We start from the raw sequence: 25,688 nt of genomic DNA on the forward strand, positions 1-25,688 counted from the left end.
GGGCATGGTTATGGGCAGGGAAATGGGCATTTTGTGGGTGTTCCAAAATTTACTTGCATTGTTATAGAATATGTCCCTCTGCGCCTAAATTCTACATGCGCTATTTATGCCACATTTCCCTTGGTGTAAATGGATGTGCGTAGTTTTAAGCGCTGTGATATCAACTAAGTGTATTCTATATACTGCACCTAAATATAGGTGCCACTTACAGAATACACTTAGGTGGAAATGTATTCCGTGCCAATTTTTAGAATCTAGCCCAATATGTGGAAGATAAAAGTAAAAGGCAGACGTAATAAGAAGATAATCTAAACAAGTGTCAGTAAACAGCAGCATGCAATTGTTGCACTTGGGATACCTTGCCTTCAGTTGTTTCAACTAAACATTTCTGAGATTTGCCCTAGGACAGCTGCAGCACCTAAAGCTAAAAAGCTTTACAAAGAATTCTGTGTGTTTCACAATAAAACACCACAGCACACAGTGCAACCCGGTGCAATATGTAATGGTAAACAAAACTATCTATTGTGTGAACAGATGTAACCAAAGATCCATTCAATATGGCCACTGATTTTTAGACACACATATCTTAAAAACTTCTTTGGCACAACAAAGCACAGTTCCACAAGATTAGCACACACAGTTTACTTCATCCATCCTGGTCCTTTCTGCATTTACTGGTTGTGCTGCATACCAAGGAAGAACACTTCTTAGCATACTGGAAAATACAGAGGCCTCCTTTCAAATAACTTAACACAGAATTCACACAGCTGGTTAAAATGTAAAAAATAATCGCACTGTATTTTAAAAAGATATGTCGTGAAACCTGACAATAATAAGGTTTATTATTTCTACTTTGTACTGTTAATCTTGAATCACTCTCTTAAAGTATAAATAATTTAATTAATCATCCAAAACTTAAATGGCCTTACTTGTTTATAAATATGATTACACAGTCAAACCAATGGACAGTTCTGTCTGTCACGGGAGAAAAATTGGTACTATGGAGATCACTAAACTATTATTTATCTTATACATGTCTGGGATTCTTCACTGTTGGAAGTGAAATGCATCCTATGCCTGATTTTTTAAATGCTGATTTTATTTATCAAAGTCAGAATATTACAAATATGTTTTTTACCTGTGTATATTAGACTATTAAGAATTCTTTTTCTGTAAAGAAATATAATAAATCATGTAATGTCCCATTAGACTGAAATGTTAAAACAGGATTGTTAAAGCTTTTTACAAAGCAATCCAATTCAAAACTTCCCATGATTATTTTATTATATTGATAAAGTAATGAAAAGTTCTTCATAAGCACAGAGTGAACAGTTTTCCTCATACTGTATATTTGACCAGGTCACTGTGGAGAAAGTGCACAAAAATGGAGCAGTAAAAGGCAGAACCGTATTCAACCTTTAGCTTGAATTGTTAAGCCCAAAGTCTTCACAGCAGTTCAAATGACGGAATGTGACTGAACGCACACAACATGTAAAGCTGGTCCTTGCTGCCATGCTTGCTCACTCATGATGGAGTTAGGCCTGGACTCGTCATCTCTGTTGTGGGGCTTGCAAGGTACTCGCTGGATTTCAAGCTTGTCAGAGATTTGTAACTTGCAACAGAGGTCAGAGAGCCACAAAGACCAAGCAAAGAAGGTGTATCTTCTTTTCCTGTCAAAACGAAAACATACAATTGAAATGGCATATAGCAATACATTTTCAAAAGCTTAGTTGGGACTTATACATGGATGTTAGCTGTATCTACATAAATGGATTTAAACTTTCTACAAATACATGTGTAAATTCCTAAAAAGCATAAGTTTGGCCACAGAGAAAAACAATATCAGGCATTTCGGGGATATGCAAGAATTTAGATGAGTAACTTACATTTTCAAACTTTAAGCATGTAAACATACCGTTGCATGCATGTCATCACATTCCATTTTGCAACAGTTAAAGTTATTTAAAGAGGAATTTTACAATAGACCATCCAAAGGAATATGAATCATGCATCTTTTTTATACTTATTTTTAAAGGCAATACAGATACCTACCTGCCTTTACAAAATAAACATCCAGAACGCATACAAATGCAAATACAGAAATTTACAGCTGCTCCGAAGTTGGCACAAATTTGTGCATGGGCTTTATGCAGGTATGCATTTATTTTATAACATACACTCATACATTGAAACTCTGTCCTCAGAATACCTATGCACAGTACCATGTTAAGGGCCAGAGAAGCCCCTGTTTTTTGGGACTTCCTCTTGCCATCTGGCTTATGTCAGCGCTGGAACGCATTCAGGGCATAGGAGCATGCTCTACTCATTGGTGTGATATCATTGGACCGCGCGCATTTTCCCTGACCTCTTTTAAGTGGTGCCCCTGTGTGGAGGTGATAGTGTGGCAAAGGGGCATGACCTAACCCTTTGTGAGCCTGTTTTTATTTTTTTTGGATTTTTAAATTGTATTAATTTATGGTTGGCTATGAAATGTTGCTACAATGATAAGAGATTAATTCAGTTTTAATGGAAGCCCCCTGTAAGAGTTGAGAGTGCTGTTTTTGTTGTTTGTTGATTTTTTTGGGTTGGGGGTTGGGACAGTGTGGTAGAAATGGGTTAATAACATTTCAGTAATGGTTGGGAATGGGAGGCATGGTGGATGAGGAGAAAAAGTTTTTAATTCTAGGGATGGCTCTGTAAAACAGAAAAGCAGACAATTATTGAGGCCAATAAAACTTAATGCTAGGTATTCCTCATCACATGCAGTTAGTGATTGTAGCTGTTGGAATTGTATTTTATTAAAAGTAAGACTTGATAAACGTTTGGATTATATATTTTTAACTGAGACCTGAATTGCGGATACTGATGATCCTAAGAAGACTTTATTATGTCCCCTGGGATATAATATTATGGGGCTCATTTTCGAAAGAAAAAACTGGCATAAAGCATCAATTGGACATTTTGCTTGCCAAAACAATCAAATTGCTATTGCAAAACGTTCAAATTGCTATTTTCAAAACCTGTTTTGCAGACGTTTATCTATGCAGTTCATCGGCAATGTGTCCAAATCACAAGGGAGCAGGATTAGGGCGTTCCTAACACTTAGATATTTTCCTGCCATAATGAAACAAAATCAAAACGTCCAGGGCTACAATTTAAACATTTTGGTCTAGACCTGTTTTTATCACAACTAAGTCATTAAAGGTTGCCCTAAATGACTATTGAAGTGATTAAGGCATGACCACCCCTCTCCCACCCCCAAATGATATGAAAGAGACAGTATATACCATCCTCTATGGCAGCTTCAGATGTTATAGCCAGTCCTATTGCAGCAGCAAGCAGATCCCTGGAGTAGCCTAGTGGTCGGTGCAGTGCACTGTAACAAAGGGAACCCAGGCCCATATCTCACTCTCCATCACAGTTAAAGTGTTAGCCTTCTAAAACTCACCAAAAACCTACTGTACTCACATATAGGTGACACCTGAAGCCATAGGGGGCTACTATAGCAGTGTATAGTTGGGTATAGTAGGTTTCTTGTGGGTTTTGGAGGGATCACCACACAATATAAGGGATAATGATGAGATGTGCACCTGAGACCTTTTATATAAAAAAGTACATTGCAGTGCCCCCTAGGGTGTCCCACTGCTTTGCTGGGATGTCGGTTTGGCCAGTCTACTAAGAAGGTTGGCTCCTCCTACATCCCACTGGCTTGGATTTTTTTGCGTTTTCCAGTTGGACTTTTTTTTTTTTCAAAAATGGACCAAAAAGATAAATGCACAAAGCACAAAAACATCTAGCAAGTGGCCGTTTTCAGAAAAAAAAAAAGATAGACGTTTTCCTGTTTTGAAAATTACTATATTCATCACTTGGATTCTGAACATTTTGAGCAAAACGTCCAAAGTTAGACTTAAACGTCATATTGAAAATGCCCCTCGTTATGTACTAGTAGATGTGGAAATAAGGGGGAGTGGCTTATATTTTTAAGGAGGGTATCTGTTGGCATGAGTGTGAGTTACTGCAGGGAGTGGATGGTTTGCTATTAAGATATGGGCTTGAAAGTGAAGTTTTCACTCTTATGTTGTCCTGTTAGATTGAAAAATGTGATCTGGACTGAAGTAATAGAAATTTTATTGGTTTTGAAATTAAAATATAAAAAGCTAATTCTATTAGGTGATTTTAATGCGCATGTAGATAACGTCCTAGATGACAAGGCAAACCTTTTATTATCTAATTAATGTGCAGATGATTATATTCAATTGGTTACAGTCAAGCAAAAAAATACTATTTCTCAAATATTATTTGCAAGAGCTGCGAACAAACCAACAGAGAGGATTGGCATTTTTAGGGATTTAATAGGGGTAGATTGTGTTATAGCTAAGGAAGAAGGATGCGGATAAATTGGCAAGATTCTTCTTGGATAAAGTTGAGGTATTAAATCAGGGGAGATGGTAATATTGATGGTAGTATGAAAGTTGATGATACGTTGAAACCTTCTGCTCAGTGTGCTGCTGCGGCTAAGAAAACAAATAGAATGTTAGGTTTAGGAAAGGAATGGAAAACAAAAATAAGGATGTTATAATGCCTTTGTATCGCTCCATGGTGCGACCGCACCGAATACTGTGTTCAATTCTGGTCGCCGCATCTCAAAAAAGATATAGTGGAATTAGAAAAGGTGCAGAGAAGGGTGACGAAAATGATAAAGGGGATGGGACAACTTCCCTATGAGGAAAGGTTAAAGCGGCTAGGGCTCTTCAGCTTGGAGAAAAGGAGGCTGATGTAAGATATGATAGAGGTCTATAAAATAATGAGTGGAGTTGAACAGGTAGATGTGAAGCGTCTGTTTACGCTTTCCAAAAATACTAAAACTAGGGGGCATGCGATGAAGCTACAATGTAGTAAATTTAAAACTAATCTGAGAAAATGTTTCTTCACTCAACGTGTAATTAAACTCTGGAATTCGTTGCCAGAGAATGTGGTAAAGGCGGTTAGCTTAGCAGAGTTTAAACAAGGTTTGGACGGCTTCCTAAAGGAAAAGTCCATAGACCGTTATTAAATGGACTTGGGGAAAATCCACTATTTCTGGGATAAGCAGTATAAAATGTTTTGTACTTTTTGGGGATCTTGCCAGGTATTTGTGACCTGGATTGGCCACTGTTGGAAACAGGATGCTGGACTTGATGGACCTTTGGTCTTTCCCAGTATGGCAATACTTATGTACTTATGTAAGGTTAATGATGAGCAGGACCCAAATAGAACAATTATGGATGAATTCCAGAAACTTTCCTGGGAAAAAGTAGAAAGATATATTGAAGATAAATACTCACCATTAGAACCTATACTTTCTGCTTTTTATAAAATTAGGTCACAGAAAATCCTAATATGGATAAAAGATCTTATAAACGCCTCACTGGAACAAGGTATTACGCCCTCAATATTAAAGGAGGCTATAGTCACCCTGGTTTTGAAGAAGGGTTTAGATATTACAATTTGTAAGAATTTTAGATCCATCTCCAACTTACCTACATTGATTACATAGAGACCAATGACTAGGCTCAGGGTGGTTTTCAGAAGGGTAACTTTTGAAGGATCATATTTATGTTTATTTGTGAAATAATGTTCCTGTGCTTTTGTTAATCATTAGATTTGTCAGCAGTGTTTGACACATTAGAACCAGTTATATTGCTAGATAGGTGTGTAGCGCTTAGTATAAAGGGTACAGTCTTGACGTGTCTGTCCTCTACTTTGAAAGGATGTATTGTACTTTTAAGGTTATATTTGGAGGACACTACTCTGGTACTTATTCATTATAGAGGGGAGTTCTCCACGTCTATGTAAGACCTATTTACAAGCTTTGGGAGGGTGTCATGAAATGCCTAGCCACTCACCTAGGGCTACCGCGTGGCCACTTAGAGGGTCAATCCCCAGCACAGCTCAGATCCGCTTGCACCTGCCACTTGTGCTCTACACTAGCACCCTCCTCCCACTGACTGGGTTCGTCTCCCACTCTCAAATTATCCCTAGTGATTCCTAGGTTACTGGGATCACAGTTCCTAGAAAGCACCCACAGACCTAACACACAGACCACCAGGATTCTTAGTTAGTTCAGACAAGCAGAGGCAATAAACTATAAATGTTTATTGTCATAAAATATTGAACAGAGAACCATAAAAACAGATGGAACAAAACAGCACATAATAACAGGTAACTGAATATGGCTCAATTATAAAACTAAACATTTTATCACTACCTGTATAGTGCCTGGGAAGTACAGGAAATATAACTGCTCACAGGGTCTCAGTAAAGAGGTATTTCTCGCTCTTCTCCCAAACTGAAACTGGTGGAAAAGTCAGTATATCCTAGATGAATTTTGAGCTTCTGGGCTAATCGGAGCCCAGAAAAACAAGTTTTTAAAAGTAGCTGGCCACATCATTGCAGGTTACCTCTTATCTGTGTTAACTAAAGAGGGAACAGTCATTTCTCTGTAACAGCTTTGTAACTTGCTAGCAGACTATTGATGCTGCAGGTGCTTATGACCCTTTGCCACCCTCTGCCACTTTGGGTGGCCCTTTACCACAGAGGAAGGCTGTTCAGATGGTGGGGCTGTGCCTGTTTTTCCTCTCTGGGATGATCCCCCCCGTCTCCTCTAGTGTGTGAACCTGATGTAGGTGCCCATCCTTGTAAGAGGAGCACAAACGGATGACACCATCTGCATTTAATCCCCAAGTCTTGCAAATAAGCAGTGAAGGGCTGCAGCTCGGAGCGCCGCTTGAGGGTAGTACTAGCTAGATCTTGGTAAAGTTCCACCTGATTGGCATTCCCATTGGCAATTGTTGGCCTGACACGCAGATTTGAGAATCTTGTCTTTCACCTTGTGATCACATAGGTCACTATATTCTTGGACTGATTGTTTCTGGGATTTCCCAGAGCACAATGGGCCTGCTCCAGGAGGATCAATGTTGGATCAACTGTGGTATGCCTATTAGACAAAAAGACGCTGGCTATCTGTTGCACCACTGCCTCACTATCCACTTAAGTGGGGGTGGCTGGCAGGCCCCGAAATAAAAGATTCCAGTGCTGGCTCCGGTCTTCCAGTTAGTCCATAATTTGCCAGGTGCCTACATGAAGGACTGCAACTTGCCGGTCAAGGGAGCCCAAGGTTTCTGTATGCTCCGCTATGCATTCTTCTGTCTCTTCAATACAGTGCCCCAGCTCTCGCTGTGCAGGTCTGCTCCCAGCGCCACTAGGTCACTGTGTACTGCCTTGATCCGTATACATCTCCTGTAACTAGTCTTTTAAGTCCCTGAAGGGGTTCAGTCAGTGAGTTATTCTAAGTTTTCTTTTGAACCAAAACAAATCTACTCTTATTTGAAAGGGATCACAGGGAGTGGCAGAACCAAACTTAACACCCTTTTGTGAAATTCACAATTGTGGTACAGATAGTTCAATGTTGGAAAATTTAATTATAGGGAGGTCGAGAGTGAACTGAATGGGTGCCGGACATTGTGCATTTTCCACCCTCTCCCCCTTGGATGTGGCACCACCTGGACAACTTTGAGAACTGTATTTTATGAAGTTTGCATGTAAACCATGACTATCCAAATTCTAACTAATACCTACCCATAACCATGCATCATCATGCTTTACTTTAACACATGGGTAATTTTATAAAATATTCAACACCTACAAAATGGAGGTCAATGAACTACTGCCAACAGCAAACTGAACATGAAAAACTTCACAACTTACAATATACCACATCATGAAATATTTAAATCAGAAGGAAAAAGCCTCAGATTCACAGTAAAGCAACCAGGTGCTTCATTCCAGCCAATCACTGTCTGAAAAAAACTCCCTTCATTTGACCTTAATATGCAAATACATAAAATACACATCAAAAGCTCATGTTTTAAATTGCTATGTAATTCAAGCCTTCTCCAAGATCTGTTCTGTCCCAGTTTGTCCAAGTTCATATACATACAAAAGTGCCTTTATACAATTGCCCTTAGCGCTGTCATGTACCCACAGGGGTTGTCCCTGCAGTGACATTTATTCTTCCATTCTGTAAGCACATCACTTCAAAACATTCCTGTATTCCACCAGAGTGGACATGCAGAAATTGAAACAGCAAACTGCTGCACTGCTTTTCTCCATTTTGGGTCTATGGAAAAACAGATTAATAAGACCCGATGATCTGACTGAGCAACGTAAACAATCCCTGCCTAGTACTTTTTAAGAGAAAAACATTTTTAAGACCCCAGCTCTTCTGTCTGTGTGAATAGCTGTGAAATGTGTCAGATAATTCCTTTAAGAAATTTGCATGGCTCTATTTCCTCCTCCTAACTGCATTTCATTCATCCAAAAATAATCCAATACTATTACAGAGACTACTTTAAAGTATTTGATAATTAGCAGCAGATACTTAAAAAAAAAGAAAGTTCACAGGGTGCCAAGTCAGAACTGGCCACAGGATGGTGCTTCTTGCAAGAACAATGAAAGGTTTAACATGGCTCTACAAAGCTCAGATTTCTAAAGAGTTTCTTCCAACCCATGGTCCTGGCAAAGCTCATTTTAAAACAGGAGGCTAAAATTATAGTGCTAACCAATGCTCTGTGTTATCATCAACAGTATGGCAAGCAGACAGATTTACTTATTACAGCTAAATGAGTTCTTGAATGAGCAAAGGAAGCATGACGCAAAGAACTCCCATCTTTCATTCATGGGATCATTGGAGTCAAGCTGCTGGCAGTGTTTAGAAGAGAAGCATTTCAAATAAGCATATAAAATACATAAAACTGATGCTAGACCTATAAGTGAGAACACAACTGGAGATTAACTGACTGTTAGGGCAAGAGAAATGTCCAGCTGTGGTGAAACCTTATATACCAAAATCAATAGCATTTCATGGGAAGACCATCACCCTCTTTATGTGAAATAAGAAAAACTGAGAGGGAAAAAGGAGTATTTTACATTTCCAGACTAATGAATTGGTACAGAAGCTGAAGAGAAGCATGGTTCATTGTGTCATGGATACTATCACCTCCAGCTGAATCCGCACCCTTTCAAACATATCAGGTTGCCACATTAGGCTGGTCGACTGCATGGCAATCAAGGCTAAGAAACAAAAACTAATAAGTCGATACCTTTCTGTTGTTCTAAATACTCTTCCTGACTAGCTTTTTGGGGGACTTCAGTCTCTTTGTCCTGCAAATGGCAAAACACAGATGAAGATTTGGCAGCTCTAATATTAGGGAACTAAGGCCAATGCTGAACAGACTGGCAAATGGCAAAACACAGATGAAGATTAAGTCTGTGTATTATATATCACTTTATTATCATACACTATGAGTGAGGGTGCTGTGCAACTCAAAAGGGGAGGGGGAAGACATCTTAATGTTGAAATCAGCCAGTTAAATACTAAATACATAAGTGATGCCACACTAGGAAAAGACCAAGGGTCCATCGAGCCCAGCATCCTGTCCACGACAGCGGCCAATCCAGGCCAAGGGCACCTGGCAAGCTTCCCAAATGTACAAACATTCTAGACATGTTATTCCTGGAACTGTGGATTTTTCCCAAGTCCATTTAGTAGCAGTTTATGGACTTGTCCTTTAGGAAACCGTCTAACCCCCTTTTAAACTCTGCCAAGCTAACTGCCTTCACCACAGTCTCCGGCAACGAATTCCAGAGTTTAATTACGCGTTGGGTGAAGAAAACCTTTCTCCGATTTGTTTTAAATTTACTACACTGTAGTTTCATCGCATGCCCCCTAGTCCTAGTATTTTTGGAAAGCGTGAACAGACGCTTCACATCCACCTGTTCCACTCCACTCATTATTTTAAATATTTATTTATTTATTTATTGCATTTGTATCCCACATTTTCCCACCTTTTTGCAGGCTCAGTGTGGCTTACAATATGATATGAATAATGGAAATACAATTTGTTACAACTTGGTTATGGATTACATTGTGCAGAGTTATGCGAGACAATCGAAGTATCGTTAAGGAATATAACAATGGAACATAAACATTGAAACACTGGAAGGAGTCAATGGGAAGCTTAAAGGGCAATATTAAGGCACGAAGACATATGGTATACATATTTCTGTGAGTAAAGGTATGAGTGATGTGAGATTACGGGGGATGAGAGTTCAGAAGTGGATGTATGATGCATTAATGAACAGTAAGTGTGGACTTTATGTGTTTTGGCTCTTTCCGTAAATTTTTTCAAAAAGATGGGTCTTCAATAATTTGCGGAAGGAAGCTTGCTCGTGGATTGTTCTTAAGTTGCGTGGCGGTGTATTCCAAAACTGCGTGCTCATGTGAGAAAAGGTTGACGCGTGTAGCGTCTTGTATTTCAGGCCCTTGCAATTAGGGAAGTGGAGGTTGAGGAAAGTTCGGGATGATCTTTTGGCATTTCTGGGTGTTAAGTCTATTAACTCAGACATGTAGGCTGGGGCTTCGCCGTGAATGATTTTGTGGACTAATGTGCATTCTTTAAAAGTGACGCGTTCCTTGAGTGGAAGCCAGTGTAGTTTCTCTCGTAATGGTTTTGCACTTTCATATTTTGGTTTTCCGAAGATGAGTCTGGCTGCTGTATTCTGGGCTGTTTGAAGTTTTCTCAGTATTTGTTCTTTTCAACCTGCGTATAGTGAGTTGCAATAATTCAGATGGCTGAGTACGAGGGATTGCACTAGACTGCGAAAGACGAATCTTGGGAAGAATGGTCTTATCCTTTTCAATTTCCACATGCAGTAAAACATCTTTTTAGTTGTGTTGTTTGCGTGAGTTTCGAGTGTTAGGTGGCAGTCGATCGTGACTCCAAGGATTTTTAGCGTTTCTGAGATTGGAAGGTTTAGGTTTGGTGTGTTTATAGCGGTAAATTCCTTCGTGTTGTATTGGGAGGTGAGTATCAGGCATTGAGTTTTTTCTGCATTTAATTTCAGACGAAATGCATCTGCCCATGTGTTCATGATGTGTAGACTTTGATTGATTTCGTTGAAGATTTCGTTGATGTCTTGTTTGAAAGGGATGTATATTGTCACATCATCAGCGTATATATATGGGTTGAGGTTATGGTTTGATAGGAGTTTTGCCAAAGGGATCCTCATTAGGTTGAAAATGGTTGGTGAGAGGGGTGATCCTTGTGGTACTCCACATTCAGGTGTCCATGCCTTAGCCCTGGTTGAATTTGATGTGACTTGATACGAACGTTGGGTTAGGAACCCTTTGAACCAGTTCAGGACATTTCCTCCAATGCCAAAGTATTCAAGTATGTGTAATAGGATTCCGTGGTCAACCATATCGAAGGCACTTGACATGTCAAATTGTAGGAGGAGTATATTGTTGCCAGTTGCAATTATTTGTTTAAATTTAGTAATAAGGGTGACTAATATTGTTTCTGTGCTGTGATTCGACCGGAATCCTGATTGGGCATCATGCAGTATTGAGTGTTTGTTTAGATAGTTTGTGAGTTGTTTAGTTTCCATTCCTTCGGTTATTTTGGTTATTAGTGGTATGGATGCTACTGGCCTGTAATTGGTTAATTCGCTCGTGCTTTTCTTTGTATCTTTAGGAATTGGGGTGAGTAAGATTTTTCCTTTTTCTTTTGGGAAGAGTCCGTTTTGTAACATGAAGTTTACATGGTTCGTTAGGTCTATTATGAATTGTTGAGGAGCAGATTTCATGAGGTTATTTGGGCATATGTCTAGTTTGCAGTGGGATTTGGCATATCTTTTGAGAGTTTCAGAGATGAGGTCTTTTGATAGTATTTCGAATTCGGTCCAGGTTCTGTCTGCTGGGTGTGTTCCTTCTTCTGGATCTAGTCACCCTTCGCTGCACCTTTTCCAATTCCACTATATCTTTCTTGAGATGCGGCGACCAGAATTGAACACAATACTCAAGGTGCGGTCACACCATGGAGCGATATAACGGCATTATAACATCTTCACACCTGTTTTCCATACCTTTCCTAACAATACCCAACATTCTATTCGCTTTCCGAGCCGCAGCAGCACACTGAGCAGAAGGTTTCAGTGTATTATCGATGACGACACCCAGATCCCTTTCTTGGTCCGTAACTCCTAACGTGGAACCTTGCATGACGTAGCTATAATTCTGTTTATTTTTTCCCACATGCATCACCTTGCACTTGCTCACATTAAACGTCATCTGCCATTTAGCTGCCCAGTCTCCCAGTCTCATAAGATCCTTCTGTAATTTTTCACAATCCTGTCGCGAGTTAACGACTTTGAATAACTTTGTGTCACCAGCAAATTTAATTACCTCGCTAGTTACTCCCATCTCTAAATCATTTATAAATATATTAAAAAGCAGCGGTCCTAGCACAGACCCCTGAGGAACCCCACTAACTACCCATGTATAAGCAGAAGTCCAACATGAAGAGTTAGGAGAGAGGGTCACTAAATTGGAGCAATGTGCCTCCCAGCTGACTGCAGTGCAAACTGGGTTAATTCAGGATTAAGAACACTGTACACCATAAGTTGAAAAATCTGGAGAATTCAGTGAGACAGCCAAATTTACAAGCGTTGAATTTCCACAAAACATCTCTACTTTCTCATACACAACTGTATTTTTGTGGGATTCTGAAAATATCAGAGGGAGGTCTTTCTAATTTATATATTACCTTTGTAAACTGCTTAGCTATGCTATGATTTGCGGTATATAAGTTCAATAAACATAAAAAACATTTTTATCTCCTCAAGAAAGGTGGCAGGGTAGTAGGGTGGGGGATGAAGGTGGAAGACAAATCTTAACAGACAGTTTAGATCACTTGGGGTTTTGGAACTCAGCTATGGAAGAGGCCAATAGGGCCACACTGCTTCTTAAAACATCTGTATTCAAACAAGATGAGGACCATTTTTCCAATAACCAATCTTTATTCCTAGGGTTCAAGATCTGTCTTGGCATGCTCCAAGAGGCAGTTTCTTTGGAGGCTCATTTTATTTTGTTTTCTGTGTAAATATTTATCAGTCTTTTTGGATGTTAAATAACTCTTTTTAGAACCCCTTCTGCATAGGCGCCCGGTATCAGAGGCTTGGGGAGGCCGAAGATCGGATCCTGATGACGACGACGCTCGTCCCAACTGCCCGCTCTCTTCTCTCCCCCAAGATCCCTTTCCTTTTTTTTCTTTTAAATTTACCTCCAGTCTGGCAGCGCAGCGACAGCATCAGTGAAAGCGCTCCCAGTAAAAGCGCTCCCCTTCGCTCAGTGTCCTGCCTTCTTCTGACGTCATGACGTCAGAAGAAGGTGGGACACTGAGCGAAGAGAAGTGCTTTCACTGGGAGCGCTTTCACTGACGCTGTGCTGCCAGACTCGGAGGTAAATTTAAAAGAAAAAAAAAGGAAAGGGATCTTGTGGGGGAGAAGAGGGTGGGCAGTTGGGGCAGGGGAGAGAGGGAGATGGATGGGATGGCAGGGCTTAGGGAAAAAGGGGAATTGCTGGATATGGGTGAATGGAGGGGGGCAGGGGAGAGAGGAGCATGGGAGGGCAGGGCAGGGCTCAAGGAGAGAGGGGAATTGCTGGACATGGGTGAATGGAGGGGGGCAGGGGAGAGAGGAGCATGGATGGGAGGGCAGGGCTCAGGGAGAGAGGGGGAATTGCTGGATATGGGTGAATGGAGGGGGGCATGGGAGGGCAGGGCAGGGCTCAAGGAGAGAGGGGACTTGCTGGATATGGGTGAATGGAGGGGGGCAGGGGAGAGAGGAGCATGAATGAACATGGATGGGAGGGCAGGGCTCAAGGAGAGAGGGGAATTGCTGGATATGGGTGAATGGAGGGGGGCAGGGGAGAGAGGAGCATGGATGGGAGGGCAGGGCTCAGGGAGAGAGGGGAATTGCTGGATATGGATGAATGGAGGGGGCAGGGGAGAGAGGAACATGGATGGACATGGATGGGAGGACTGGGCCCAGGGAGAGAGGAGAAATTGCTGGACATAAAGGGGAGGGGAGGGAAGAGAGAGGAAGGAGATGAGATGAGGGAAAAGGAAAAGAGGAGAAAAACTGCACATGGATGGAGAAAATAGGCAGAAGCTGGATCCACTGGACAGTCAAGTCTGCGGAGGACCCAGCTTTTACTTACGGATGTAGGACAAGAAATGAAGAAGAAAGGCGGAAAGGAAGCCCTGGAAACGGAGTTAAGAGGACAGATAGCAGCGGAATCGAATACTGGGCAAGCATGATCAGAAAAACAAAGTCACCCGACAACAAAGGTAAAAAAGATCATTTTATTTTCATTATAGTATTTGGAATATGTCCACTTTGAGAATCAGGTGCTCAACATTAAAAGTTTATATTTATTTACGGCATTTTATCCCACATTAAACATGAATTAGGGTGTTTTATGGCTGTACATGAGAATTGTGATATTATGATCCCTTGTTTCTTATTGTTGACGGTCTGCATTTTCCGTATGGGTGGTATATTGGTGTATTAGGTTCTGCCCAGTGTAATATTTATGGTACAGTAAGGTTCTGAGTGTGTTTTTGCACAAAAGTTGTGCATAGTGTTTTGCAGCTGAGCGATTGTGGTTAGTATATGCTTTGAGCAACCACTTTATTCTTTGACATATGATACATATCTAATATCTAAATTTAATAAAAGGTATTAATTGTGACTTTTATTTTTATTTTTTTTTCTGTGTGTTATCAGACAATTATGGATTTAAGCTCCACCCCTGGCCCCACCCCTAACCCCGCCCCCTTTAGCCTCCCCAAACAGTTGGGCCACCGACCGCCTATGCCCTTCTGTTGAGGTTTCTGTTAGATGCTAAAATTTAGAGCTGGAACCTTAAAGGAATTTGGAAGATTAGGGTGTCCAAGTTTGAACTCTAAAGATGAGCAGTTTAAGGGATTTGAAAGGATTAGTATCTCCTAAAGTAATTTTCCCAACAACCTAGCCTCATCTACTTTTAAGGCACCTAAATTTAGGCATTCAACAGTTGAGCCTATTTATTTTGGAAGATCTAAGCTCCTAGGTCTTCTGAATACCAGTATATTTGAAAATAAGGCTACTCGTCCGTTTAGAGCAGAGGGCTCAGAACTAGGAAGCCCAGTTCAAATCCCAGTTCAGCTCCTTGTGATCCTGGGCAACTCATTTAACCCTCCATTGCCTCAGATACAGACCTAGAATGTGAGACCTCCAGAAACTGGAAATGCCTACTGTACCTGAATATATGCCACTTTCAGGCCTAGAGGTATATAAGAAATTAAATAAATAAATGTGATTAGGACAAAGTGCTTCAAGCTTTTGAGCTAAATAAGATACCTTCACTCAGCAGACTCAGCCCATCATGCTTTCCATCACCATCCTGGGATTGACCTGGATTAAGAGAACTCTGGGACAGAACATCTGCAGATATCTGATCCAGGCTCTGAAAATTTTTTCTGCAAGCAATAACAAAGAGAAAATATAAACCAAGATTTTCAAATGGGTCAACCTCAGCAAATATACTGTTCATTTGTGTCTGTGTCATGTACCAGTTGTGCACAAATCAATCCTATAGAGTGTGGGCTTTCAGCAAGAGCTGCAGACAAGTCTGGTTCTACAGATATTCACAATGAATATTCATGATATATATTTTCACAAGAACAAGGCATTACATTGATTACTGATAGCTAAATTTGTTTTGTTTTTTTGAACTTTAGTGTTTATTGAAATGATGGAACATGAAATACAAATAGCAAACCTTACAAGTTCCAATCTACACACAGAGAACTAAATTAAACCCTACCAGTAGCCCACAGATCCTGTCCAGGCAGGTGGGTCAACAGTCAATAGCAAGAGACAATAACTGACCTAATGTGAGCCCTATGCCCTCCTTGTTTGGGTAGCTAAGACAGTACCCCACAATCCACCATATATGCTTAAGTTTCCCGCCCCCAACTCCCCCCAATCGCAAACAGCTTGGGTGTAGGCCAAAAAGTACAAAAACAAACTAAATCAGGAGTGATAACCCCCGCAGTACTGGAACAGAAGCTGTTTCGCAGAGATCCAAGAGTTGAAGTCTCTTGGAGGAGGGCTGTCTAAGAAGGGCCCTGCTGCTCAAGATGTTTAGGTAGCAACCATACCCCACTTCTGCTCATCCTGCCCCTTTCCCTTCAGGTCAAGAGTTATCAAAAATGCGAAGCTTCATAATAGCTGATTTCCACACCACTAAAGTCGGGCCCTCATTACCCTTCCAACATCTAGCAAAACCCATTTTAGCAGCCAAAATTAATAGGTGAGCAACCCCCTTCGGAATACCCACCTCCGGCGAACATTCGGGCATGCATTCCAATAAACACGCCAATTTATCATCTGACCAATCTTCCCTCATCCATTTCTTAATTAACACACAGATTGAATGCCAATAATTTTGGACAACAGGGCACTCCCACCACATAAAGCGAATGCTACATACCTGTAGAATGTATTCTCCGAGGACAGCAGGCTGATTGTTCTCACTGATGGGTGACGTCCACGGTATCCCCCTCCAATTGGAAACTTCACTAGCAAAGACGTTTGCTAGCCCTCGCGCGCCCATGCGCACCGCTCATGCGCGACCGTCTTCTCGCCCGAACCGGCTCGTGTTCGTCAGTCCCGTATGTAGCAAGACAAAGACAAGGGAAGACCCAACTCCAAAGGGGAGGCGGGCGGGTTTGTGAGAACAATCAGCCTGCTGTCCTCGGAGAATACCTTCTACAGGTATGTAGCATTCGCTTTCTCCGAGGACAAGCAGGCTGCTTGTTCTCACTGATGGGGTATCCCTAGCCCCCAGGCTCACTCAAAACAACAAACATGGTCAATCCTCGCAACGGCGAGGACATAACTGAGATTGACCTAACAACTTATCCAACTAACTGAGAGTGTAGCCTGGAACAGAATAAAAAATGGGCCTAGGGGGGTGGAGTTGGATTCTAAACCCCAAACAGATTCTGAAGCACCGACTGCCCGAACCGACTGTCGCGTCGGGTATCCTGCTGCAGGCAGTAATGAGATGTGAATGTGTGGACAGATGACCATGTCGCAGCCTTGCAGATCTCTTCAATAGTGGCTGACTTCAAGTGGGCCACTGACGCAGCCATGGCTCTAACATTGTGAGCCGTGACATGACCCTCAAGTGCCAGCCCAGCCTGGGCGTAAGTGAAGGAAATGCAGTCTGCTAGCCAATTAGATAAGGTGCGTTTCCCTACAGCCACTCCCCTCCTGTTGGGATCAAAAGAAACAAACATTTGGGCGGACTGTCTGTTGCCAAAAATGTTATCCGCTCGGCAAGGGGAGTCCGCAATCCGCTGCTGGATCCTATTCTCCAGGTCGGAGGCACGCAGCCATGAGAGCCTGCGCATCACCACACCTTGAGCAGCGGCCCTGGACCCAACATCAAAGGTATCAAATATCCCTCTGGCCAGGAATTTCCTACATGCCTTCAGCTGCCTGACCACCTCCTGAAACGGCTTGGCTTGCTCCGAAGGGAGCTGGTCCACCAAGTCCGCCAGCTTCCGCACATTATTCCGCATATGGATGCTCGTGTAGAGCTGGTATGATTGAATCTTGGCCACGAGCATGGAAGAATGATAGGCCTTCCTCCCAAAGGAGTCTAAGGTTTTGAAGTCTTTGCCCGGGGGCGCCGAAGCATGTTCTCTAGAACTCTTAGCCTTCTTCAGGGCCAGATCCACCACACCAGAGTCGTGAGGCAACTGAGTGCGCATCAGCTCTGGGTCCCCATGGATCCGGTACTGGGATTCTATCTTCTTGGGAATGTGGGGATTAGTTAGTGGCTTGGTCCAGTTCGCCAGCAATGTCTTTTTCAGGACATGATGCATGGGTACTGTGGACGCTTCCTTAGGTGGAGAAGGATAGTCCAAGAGCTCAAACATCTCAGCCCTTGGCTCATCCTCCACGACCACTGGGAAGGGGATGGCCGTAGACATCTCCCGGACAAAGGCCAAGAAAGACACACTCTCGGGAGGAGAAAGCTGCCTTTCAGGGGAGGGAGTGGGGTCAGAAGGAAGGCCATCAGACTCCTCGTCAGAGAAATATCTGATGTCCTCCTCTGCCTCCCACGAGGCCTCGTCATCAGTATCAGACACAAGTTCACGAACCTGCGTCTGAAGCCGCGCCCGTCTCGACTCCGTGGAAACACGGCCACGGTGGGAGCGTCGAGAGGTGGACTCCCTGGCCGGCAGCGGCGAAGCTCCCTCTCACGACGTCGTCGGGGAGTCCACCTGGGAGGCAGCCGAAGCCGGTGCCGCTTGCCGGGGACCTCACCCCGGGCAAAGGGCCAGCTGTCGCCTCACTCGACAGCACCGGTGGCGCAGGCACCCCCGGTACCGGAGAAGGGCGCAACAGCTCTTCCAGGATGCCGGGAAGAACGGCCCGGAGACTCTCGTGCAGAGCGGCTGTGGAGAAAGACTGAGAAGCCGGTGCAGGCGTCGAGGTCAAAACCTGTTCCGGGCACGGAGGCGGTACCGGGCTGTCTGGGGTAGAGCGCACCGACACCTCCTGGATGGAAGGTGAGCGGTCCTCCCGGTGCCGATGCCTGCTGGGTGCCGACTCCCTCGGTGACCCAGTGCTCCCGGTACCAAGTCGGGAAGGTGACCGGTGATGATGCTTCTTCGACTTCTTCAAGCGAAGCATGTCACCGGAGCTCCCCGGTACCGATGAGGACGTAGAATCCAGACGTCGCTTCCTCGGGGCCGGGGCCGAAGAAGGTCGATCCCGGGAGGGCTGTACCGCAGGAGCCCTCAGGGCAGAAGGAGACCTACCCGAAGGCTCACCGCCACCAGCAGGGGAATGGACAGCCCTCACCTGCACTCCAGACGAAGCACCACCGTCCGACGACATCAACACTAGCGGGGGTCCCGGTACCACCGACGCCCTCTTTCGAAGTCTCGGTACCGACGATGCAGGAGGAAGACGCCTCGATACCGTCGACGCCGATGCGATCTCCGAAGACTTCGGTGCTGCCGACGCCGATGCACCCGACGAATCCCAAGATGCTGTTGCCGTCGAAGCGCTGGAGAACAGAACATTCCACTGGGCTAATCTCGCTACCCGAGTCCTCTTTTGCAAAAGAGCACAAAGACTACAGGCCTGCGGGCGGTGCCCAACCCCCAGACACTGAAGACACGAAGCGTGCCTATCAGTGAGCGAGATTATCCGGGCGCACTGGGTGCACTTCTTGAAGCCGCTGGAAGGCTTCCATGACATGGGCGGAAAAATCGCGCCAGCAAAATCAAAATTCGCGATGATGACAAGAGGCCCCGAGAAAAAAGGGGAGAAAAAAACCCGTAAGGGCGGCTAACAAGGCCGCTCCCGAAAGCGAAAGGAAACTTACGCTGGGAAAAAACTAGAAATACGGGAAAAAGGGAACAAACTAGAAATACGGGAAAAAGGGAACGTCTCTTTTTTTTTTTTTTAAACACAATTAGAAACACGAAGGACGTGCGAGGTCTTCTGAGGGGCACGAAACGGCGGCAAAACACGACCGTCCCGAGCGCGGACAAAAGAAGACTGACGAACACGAGCCGGTTCGGGCGGGAAGACGGTCGCGCATGCGCGGTGCGCATGGGCGCGTGAGGGCTAGCAAACGTCTTTGCTAGTGAAGATTCCGATTGGAGGGGGATGCCGTGGACGTCACCCATCAGTGAGAACAAGCAGCCTGCTTGTCCTAGGAGAAGCTCCAACGAGCCTTGCTGCCCAAATATACTCCAGTTAAATTTGTTTGTATCACTAGACGGGAAATCCTATTATATTACTTTTCTCCATTCTTTGTGGGATAGTGCAAGAACAGATTAAGAGGAAACCACATCCATCTGCCCCTCCATCTAGATCTGCACATGTCAGTTAATCTAAGTATGACAACAGAAAAGAAATTATGGAAGCACAGTAACTCTTTCACTGTGATGTCATTTACGTGCTGAGGCACAGACCATGCTTGCACACCGACACTTAGTAGCTTAAGGACAGCACGCACAAAAAACAACCCACATGCTAACACCACTGCTTTCCCAGAGAGCATAATCCTGTCTAAACTTGTTGCTGTCCTATATTATTTGTTGAATATATTCCCTGACACAAGTCATACTGTGTTGGCATGCCCTAAGGCTATTAATGCATGTTATTAGTAAATAGATCCCACTGCAGAAGGAGACCTGTGGTAAATTATATGGCAGCCCACTTTTAATGTATCTGGCTCTCAATGCTTAACCATATTCAACCATCTCTTTTACCTTATGTGCAACTTTCTTTAAATTAGTCACCTTATTCTCTCTTTTACCTATATGTTCCATCTTTGCTTATACTCTAAACTGTCAATTAAAATGTTCTATTATGTATTATGTTGACATTGTAAGTAGTATACTTTGAATTGTTATTTGAATATTTTTTACGCTGTAATTGTCTATTGCTCATGTTTGATTTATTCATACTGTATACCGCCTTGATTGAATTCCTTCAAAAAGGCGGTAAATAAATCCTACTAAATAAAATAATAATAAATAAAATGTACTTTTCATAACACAGATTTCAATATGCATTGTTTATTTAAGGCATGATTCCTCTAAATTTTTATTTTAATCCTCAAACAAATCTTTTCCGGAGATGGGAAGGCGGTAGAACGAGAGGACATGAAATGAGATTGAAGGGGGGCAGACTCAGGAAAGATGTCAGGAAGTATTTTTTCACGGAGTGGGTGGTGGATGCTTGGAATGCCCTCCCGCGGGAGGTGGTGGAGATGAAAACGGTAACGGAATTCAAATATGCGTGGGATATGCATAAAGGAATCCTGTGCAGAAGGAATGGATCCTCAGAAGCTTAGCCGAAATTGGGTGGCGGAGCAGGTGGGGGGAAGAGGGGTTGGTGGTTGGGAGGCGAGGATGGTGGAGGGCAGACTTATACGGTCTGTGCCAGAGCCGGTGATGGGAGGTGGGACTGGTGGTTGGGAGGCGGGAAATACTGCTGGGCAGACTTGTAAGGTCTGTGCCCTGAATAAGGCAGGTACAAATCAAGGTAAGGTATACACATATGAGTCTGTCTTGTTGGGCAGACTGGATGGACCGTGCAGGTCTTTTTCTGCCGTCATCTACTATGTTACTATTTTGACCTCTGGGGGCACCTAGAGATCATTCACATGTCAGTGCACATAGCACTATCACTAAATCATCATGCCAGCCATTTTCCCCTCTTAGACACTGACTAAACTTTCCCATTTAAATGTATATAGTTAAAGGGCCAATGTCACTTTCATAGGCGCATCTTAATGTTGCCTTTCAATATTACCTACATGGAAATGATATTAAACATAAGAAAGTTTTATTCAAGCTCTTCTTCTAATGTATTATATATTAACCCAACGTGGAGGAGTGACAATACATTTGAAATAGGCCAGAAATTAAAGAAAAAATCTCTACAGACACAAGGTAACAATATAAAGAAAAGCAAGCTAGCACTTCCATGGAGAATCACTTTCTGGGACCAGACTCCTGCATCAGCGATGTTGTGATCAGGATACTAAAAGGAAATTCAAAATTATCCAAGAACTTTTAAGACACTTACGCCCTCTGTTTACTAAGCTGCACAGCAATTCCACCACAGCCCATTCAAAGTGAATGGGCTGTGTCCGGCATTAGCGCATGGCAGCCACTAGCGTAGCTTCGTAAACAGGGGTATTGTGTTCAATTCTGGTCGCCGCATCTCAAGAAAGATATAGTGGAACTGGAAAAGGTGCAGCGAAGGGCAACTAAAATGATAGCGGGGATGGGACGACTTCCCTATGAAGAAAGACTAAGGAGGCTAGGGCTTTTCAGCTTGGAGAAGAGACGGCTGAGGGGAGACATGATAGAGGTATATAAAATAATGAGTGGAGTGGAACAGGTGGATGTGAAGCGTCTGTTCACGCTTTCCAAAAATACTAGGACTAGGGGGCATGCGATGAAACTACAGTGTAGTAAATTTAAAACAAATCGGAGAAACTTTTTCTTCACCCAACGCGTAATTAAACTCTGGAATTCGTTGCCGGAGAACGTGGTGAAGGCGTCAGAAGAAGGCGGAACACTGAGCGAACGAATGGAAGGCTAGAGATGTCGGGACTGGGAGCGCCGCCTTCTTCACTGACGCTGTGCTGCCGGAGGAAGGTACATTTAAAAGAAAAAAAAAAAGGAAAGGGATCTTGGGGGGGGGGGGGGGGGGGGGGGGGGAGAAGAGGGCGGGCAGTTCCTACATGGGAGCGGGAGGGCAGGGGAGAGAGGAGCATAGATGGGAGCCTTAAAGAGAATCCTTAGTTTATATTTACAGCTTATCAGACTGGGAGAAGCCAGTAACTTGTGTCATGCAGGGACTGTTAGACAAATTTCTGACATCCTCCAGCTGCTCACTGGAGAGGCTTGCTGGGAATCTGACTCAAGTCTAGGAGAAGGACCCCATCCATCACCATGCGGCTGCAACTCCAAAGGACACTGCCTATCTTAGGGTGAGAATGAGGTACCTCTATGGTTGGGATTTAGTCTTTGTTTTAGCCTGCAAAGGACTGTGTTAGTTCTCAGGGGTATGGTTTGTGAGCCTAATACATTTGCTGCTTTTGTAGTCTCTTCTCAGGAATAAATTATTTGTACATATATGCAGATATCTATTTTTGTGTAAAACTTAGCCAGTTCTATGGTATAACCTTAGTACTATCTTTTTGTATGCTTGTTTGCCACATTTGCAATGTATATGCACATTGGCATATTTCTTCATTGGGGGCAACCAGCGCTAGTGCAGTCATACCCCTAACTAAAGGTATCCAGGGAAATTACTGTTCTAACTAGTTTCCTGTCTGTCTCATGCACTCAGTACTGCAGGACACAGAGGGGTATGCTGGCCAGAGTGAGACAGGGACACATAGGAGAGATGAACATATGGAGAAGAAAGGGACAGGATAGGGACACACAGGAAAGATATATGGTATACATAGAAAAGAAATATCAAAAGTGCAGGAGACCTTGGAGAGAGTTGAGAAAAACAGAACACACACACCAGGACCAAAGCAATGTTCAGACAAGAAAGGCAGGAAAAAAGTATTTTTTTTTCTAATTGTAATATGTTAGCTTTGGGAAATGCGCCTCTTTCCCTTTAGCCCCCACTATGCTGGGAACGATGGTGTCCAAGGGGGCCCATCTCAATTTTTTCACCCAGGGCCCATTCGGTACTAGCTACACCATTGGCTGCCAGGATAGTGTGGAAACTGCCAGAAAAAAGGCAAGAAAAGGCTAGTGCAGAGTTAACTTTGGATGTATGAGCAAGGGTTGGCCCCTATGAGTGGTGGTGCAGAGGAGGAACTCCAACTATTGGCAGAGATGAAGAATGGCTGCCTTGTTGATGTGGCGTATTTAGATTTTAGTAAAGCCTTTGACAAGGTTCCACATAGATGACTAATAAATAAACTGAGTGCTCTTGGTAAGGGCCCTAAAATGACAGACTGTTAAGAACTGGTTGTTGAGTGAACTCATTCTGAGGAAAACAATGTTACCAGTGGTAGTCCGCAAGTTTCGGTTCTTGGGACAATTCTTTTTAATATTTTTGTAAGTGATGTTGCTGAAGGGCCATTTGGCAAGGTTTGACTCTTTCTGGATGATACAAAACTCTGCAATAGAGTAGACACCCCCGATGGTATGGATAATATGAGGAAAGACTTAGCAAAGCTAGAGGAATGGTCTGGAATTTGGCAGCTTAGATTTAATAATAAAAAATGCAGGGACATGCATTTGTGCTGCCAAAACCTGAGGGAATGGTACAGTTCATGCGTAAAGAACTTTTGTGCATGAAAGAGGGAGCAGGACTTGAGTGTGATCATATGTGATGATCTTAAGATGGATAAAACAGGTGACGGCAAAAGCTAGAAGGATGCTTGGGTGCATAGGGAGAGGAATGACCAATAGGAAAAAGGAGGTTACGATGCCCCTGTATAAGACTCTGGCAAGACCTCATTTAGAATATTGTGTACAATTCTGGAGACCATAGGCGGTCGGTGGCCCAACTGTTTGGAGAAGCTAAAGGGGATGGGGTTAAGGGTGGGGCCAGGGGTGGAGCGTACATCCATAATTGTCTGACAACACAGAAAAAAAAAATAAGTAAAAATAAAAGTCACAATTAATACCTTTTATTAAATTTAGATATTAGATATGTATCATATGTCAAAGAATAAAGTGGTTGCTCAAAGCATATACTAACCACAATTGCTCAACTGCAAAACACTATGCACAACTTTGTGCAAAAACACACTCAGAAGCTTACTGTACCATAAATATTACACTGGGCAGACCCTAATACACCAATATACCATCCATATGGAAAATGCAGACCGTCAACAATTTGAATCAAGGGATCATAATATCACAATTCTCATGTAGAGCCACAAAACACCCTCTTTTAGGGTGGATAATGTTCACAATGAGCTCCTTTTATTAACAACCATATGTAGATCCTTCAAGAGGTAGTGTGTCATGATTTAGGCTCTACACCTTTTCTGATGTTTTGGTGCCACCTCAGTAAGGCCAACACACAATCTCTCCACTACAAAACACTATACACAAACTTGTGCAAAAACACACTCATAACCTTACCAAACCATAACAGCACTAATTCCAAGGACGAGCTACAACCTTATGGGTGGAAAGGCAGCACTATAATTACACCGGGCTCTAAAACACCAGTACACAACCTAGTGAAACAAAAACAAAAAGGGCTGCCAATACTACATGCTAGCAGAATACTGCATCTTGAACACACATGAAAAACACATGACACAACAGATATGAAGGCAAAATACTGAACTGGATTTTTACCTCAAGAAGTCAGACTCAGCATGCAGCAATACTAGAAAAATTGAAACTTACATGCAAAATATCACAGATGCACATTTCCAAAAGCTGACATATTCCAATTAATAAATTATGAATAAAAAATGTTTTCTACCTTTGCTGTCTGAGCATTTAGTTTTTCTATTAGCTTTGGTCCCAGTGTCTTCTGTTTTATGCAGTGTCTTCTTTCCATTTGATATTTTTTCTCTCACCATGTCCACCATCCTTCTGTGTACTTATGCGTCCTGTCTACCATCTGTAGCCCTGTCCCTATCCTTTCTCCAGTTTCAACATCTGCCGTCAAAGTATTCCAACCCAGCCCTTAAATTCAGCAATATTCCCTCCATCCATATCCAGCATTTCTCCTCACTCCCCTCCCCGCCATCCATGTGCATCTACTTCCTCTGTCTTCCCTCCCCTCCATCCATGACCAGCATTTCTCCTCTCTCCCTTCCACTCCATCCGTGTGCATCTCCTTCCTTTGTCTTTCCTTCCCTCCATCCTTGTGCAACATTTCTCCTCTCTTCCATCCATGTCCAGCATTTCTCCTCCCTTCCCTCCCCTCCATCCATGTGCATCTCCTTCCTGACTTCCCTCCCCTCCATCCATCCATGTCCAACAACTCTCCATTCTCCCCTGCCCTCTCCTCCATCCATTTATCCATCCATCCATATCCAGCAAATTTCCTCTCTCCTCTGCCCTCCCTTACCCTCCATCCATGTCCACGAACTCTCCATTCTCCCTTGCCCTCTCCTCCATCCATCCATATCCAGCAAATTTCCTCTCTCCCCTGCTCCCTCCATCCATCCATCCATGTCCAGCAATTCTCCTCTCTCCCCTGCCCTCCCCTCCATC

General features: G+C 43.3%; 1 protein-coding gene across 2 annotated transcripts in view; it reads right to left on the bottom strand.

Moving 5' to 3' along the window:
- Nucleotides 1-223: 223 nt before the first annotated feature.
- Nucleotides 224-25,688, bottom strand: part of RUNDC3B (RUN domain containing 3B) — a 310,546-nt gene continuing 285,081 nt past the window's right edge. For both annotated transcript variants that reach the window (XM_030199755.1, XM_030199748.1), the window contains 2 exons: nucleotides 15,283-15,401; nucleotides 224-1,670 (listed from right to left, as the gene is read on the bottom strand). In XM_030199755.1, the coding sequence (XP_030055615.1) occupies nucleotides 1,525-1,670; nucleotides 15,283-15,401 (265 nt within the window). In that variant the 3' untranslated portion in view covers nucleotides 224-1,524. The remainder of the gene's footprint in view (nucleotides 1,671-15,282; nucleotides 15,402-25,688) is intronic.

The sequence above is a fragment of the Microcaecilia unicolor genome, chromosome 1 (assembly GCF_901765095.1).
Source record: "Microcaecilia unicolor chromosome 1, aMicUni1.1, whole genome shotgun sequence".
NCBI lineage: Eukaryota > Metazoa > Chordata > Amphibia > Gymnophiona > Siphonopidae > Microcaecilia > Microcaecilia unicolor.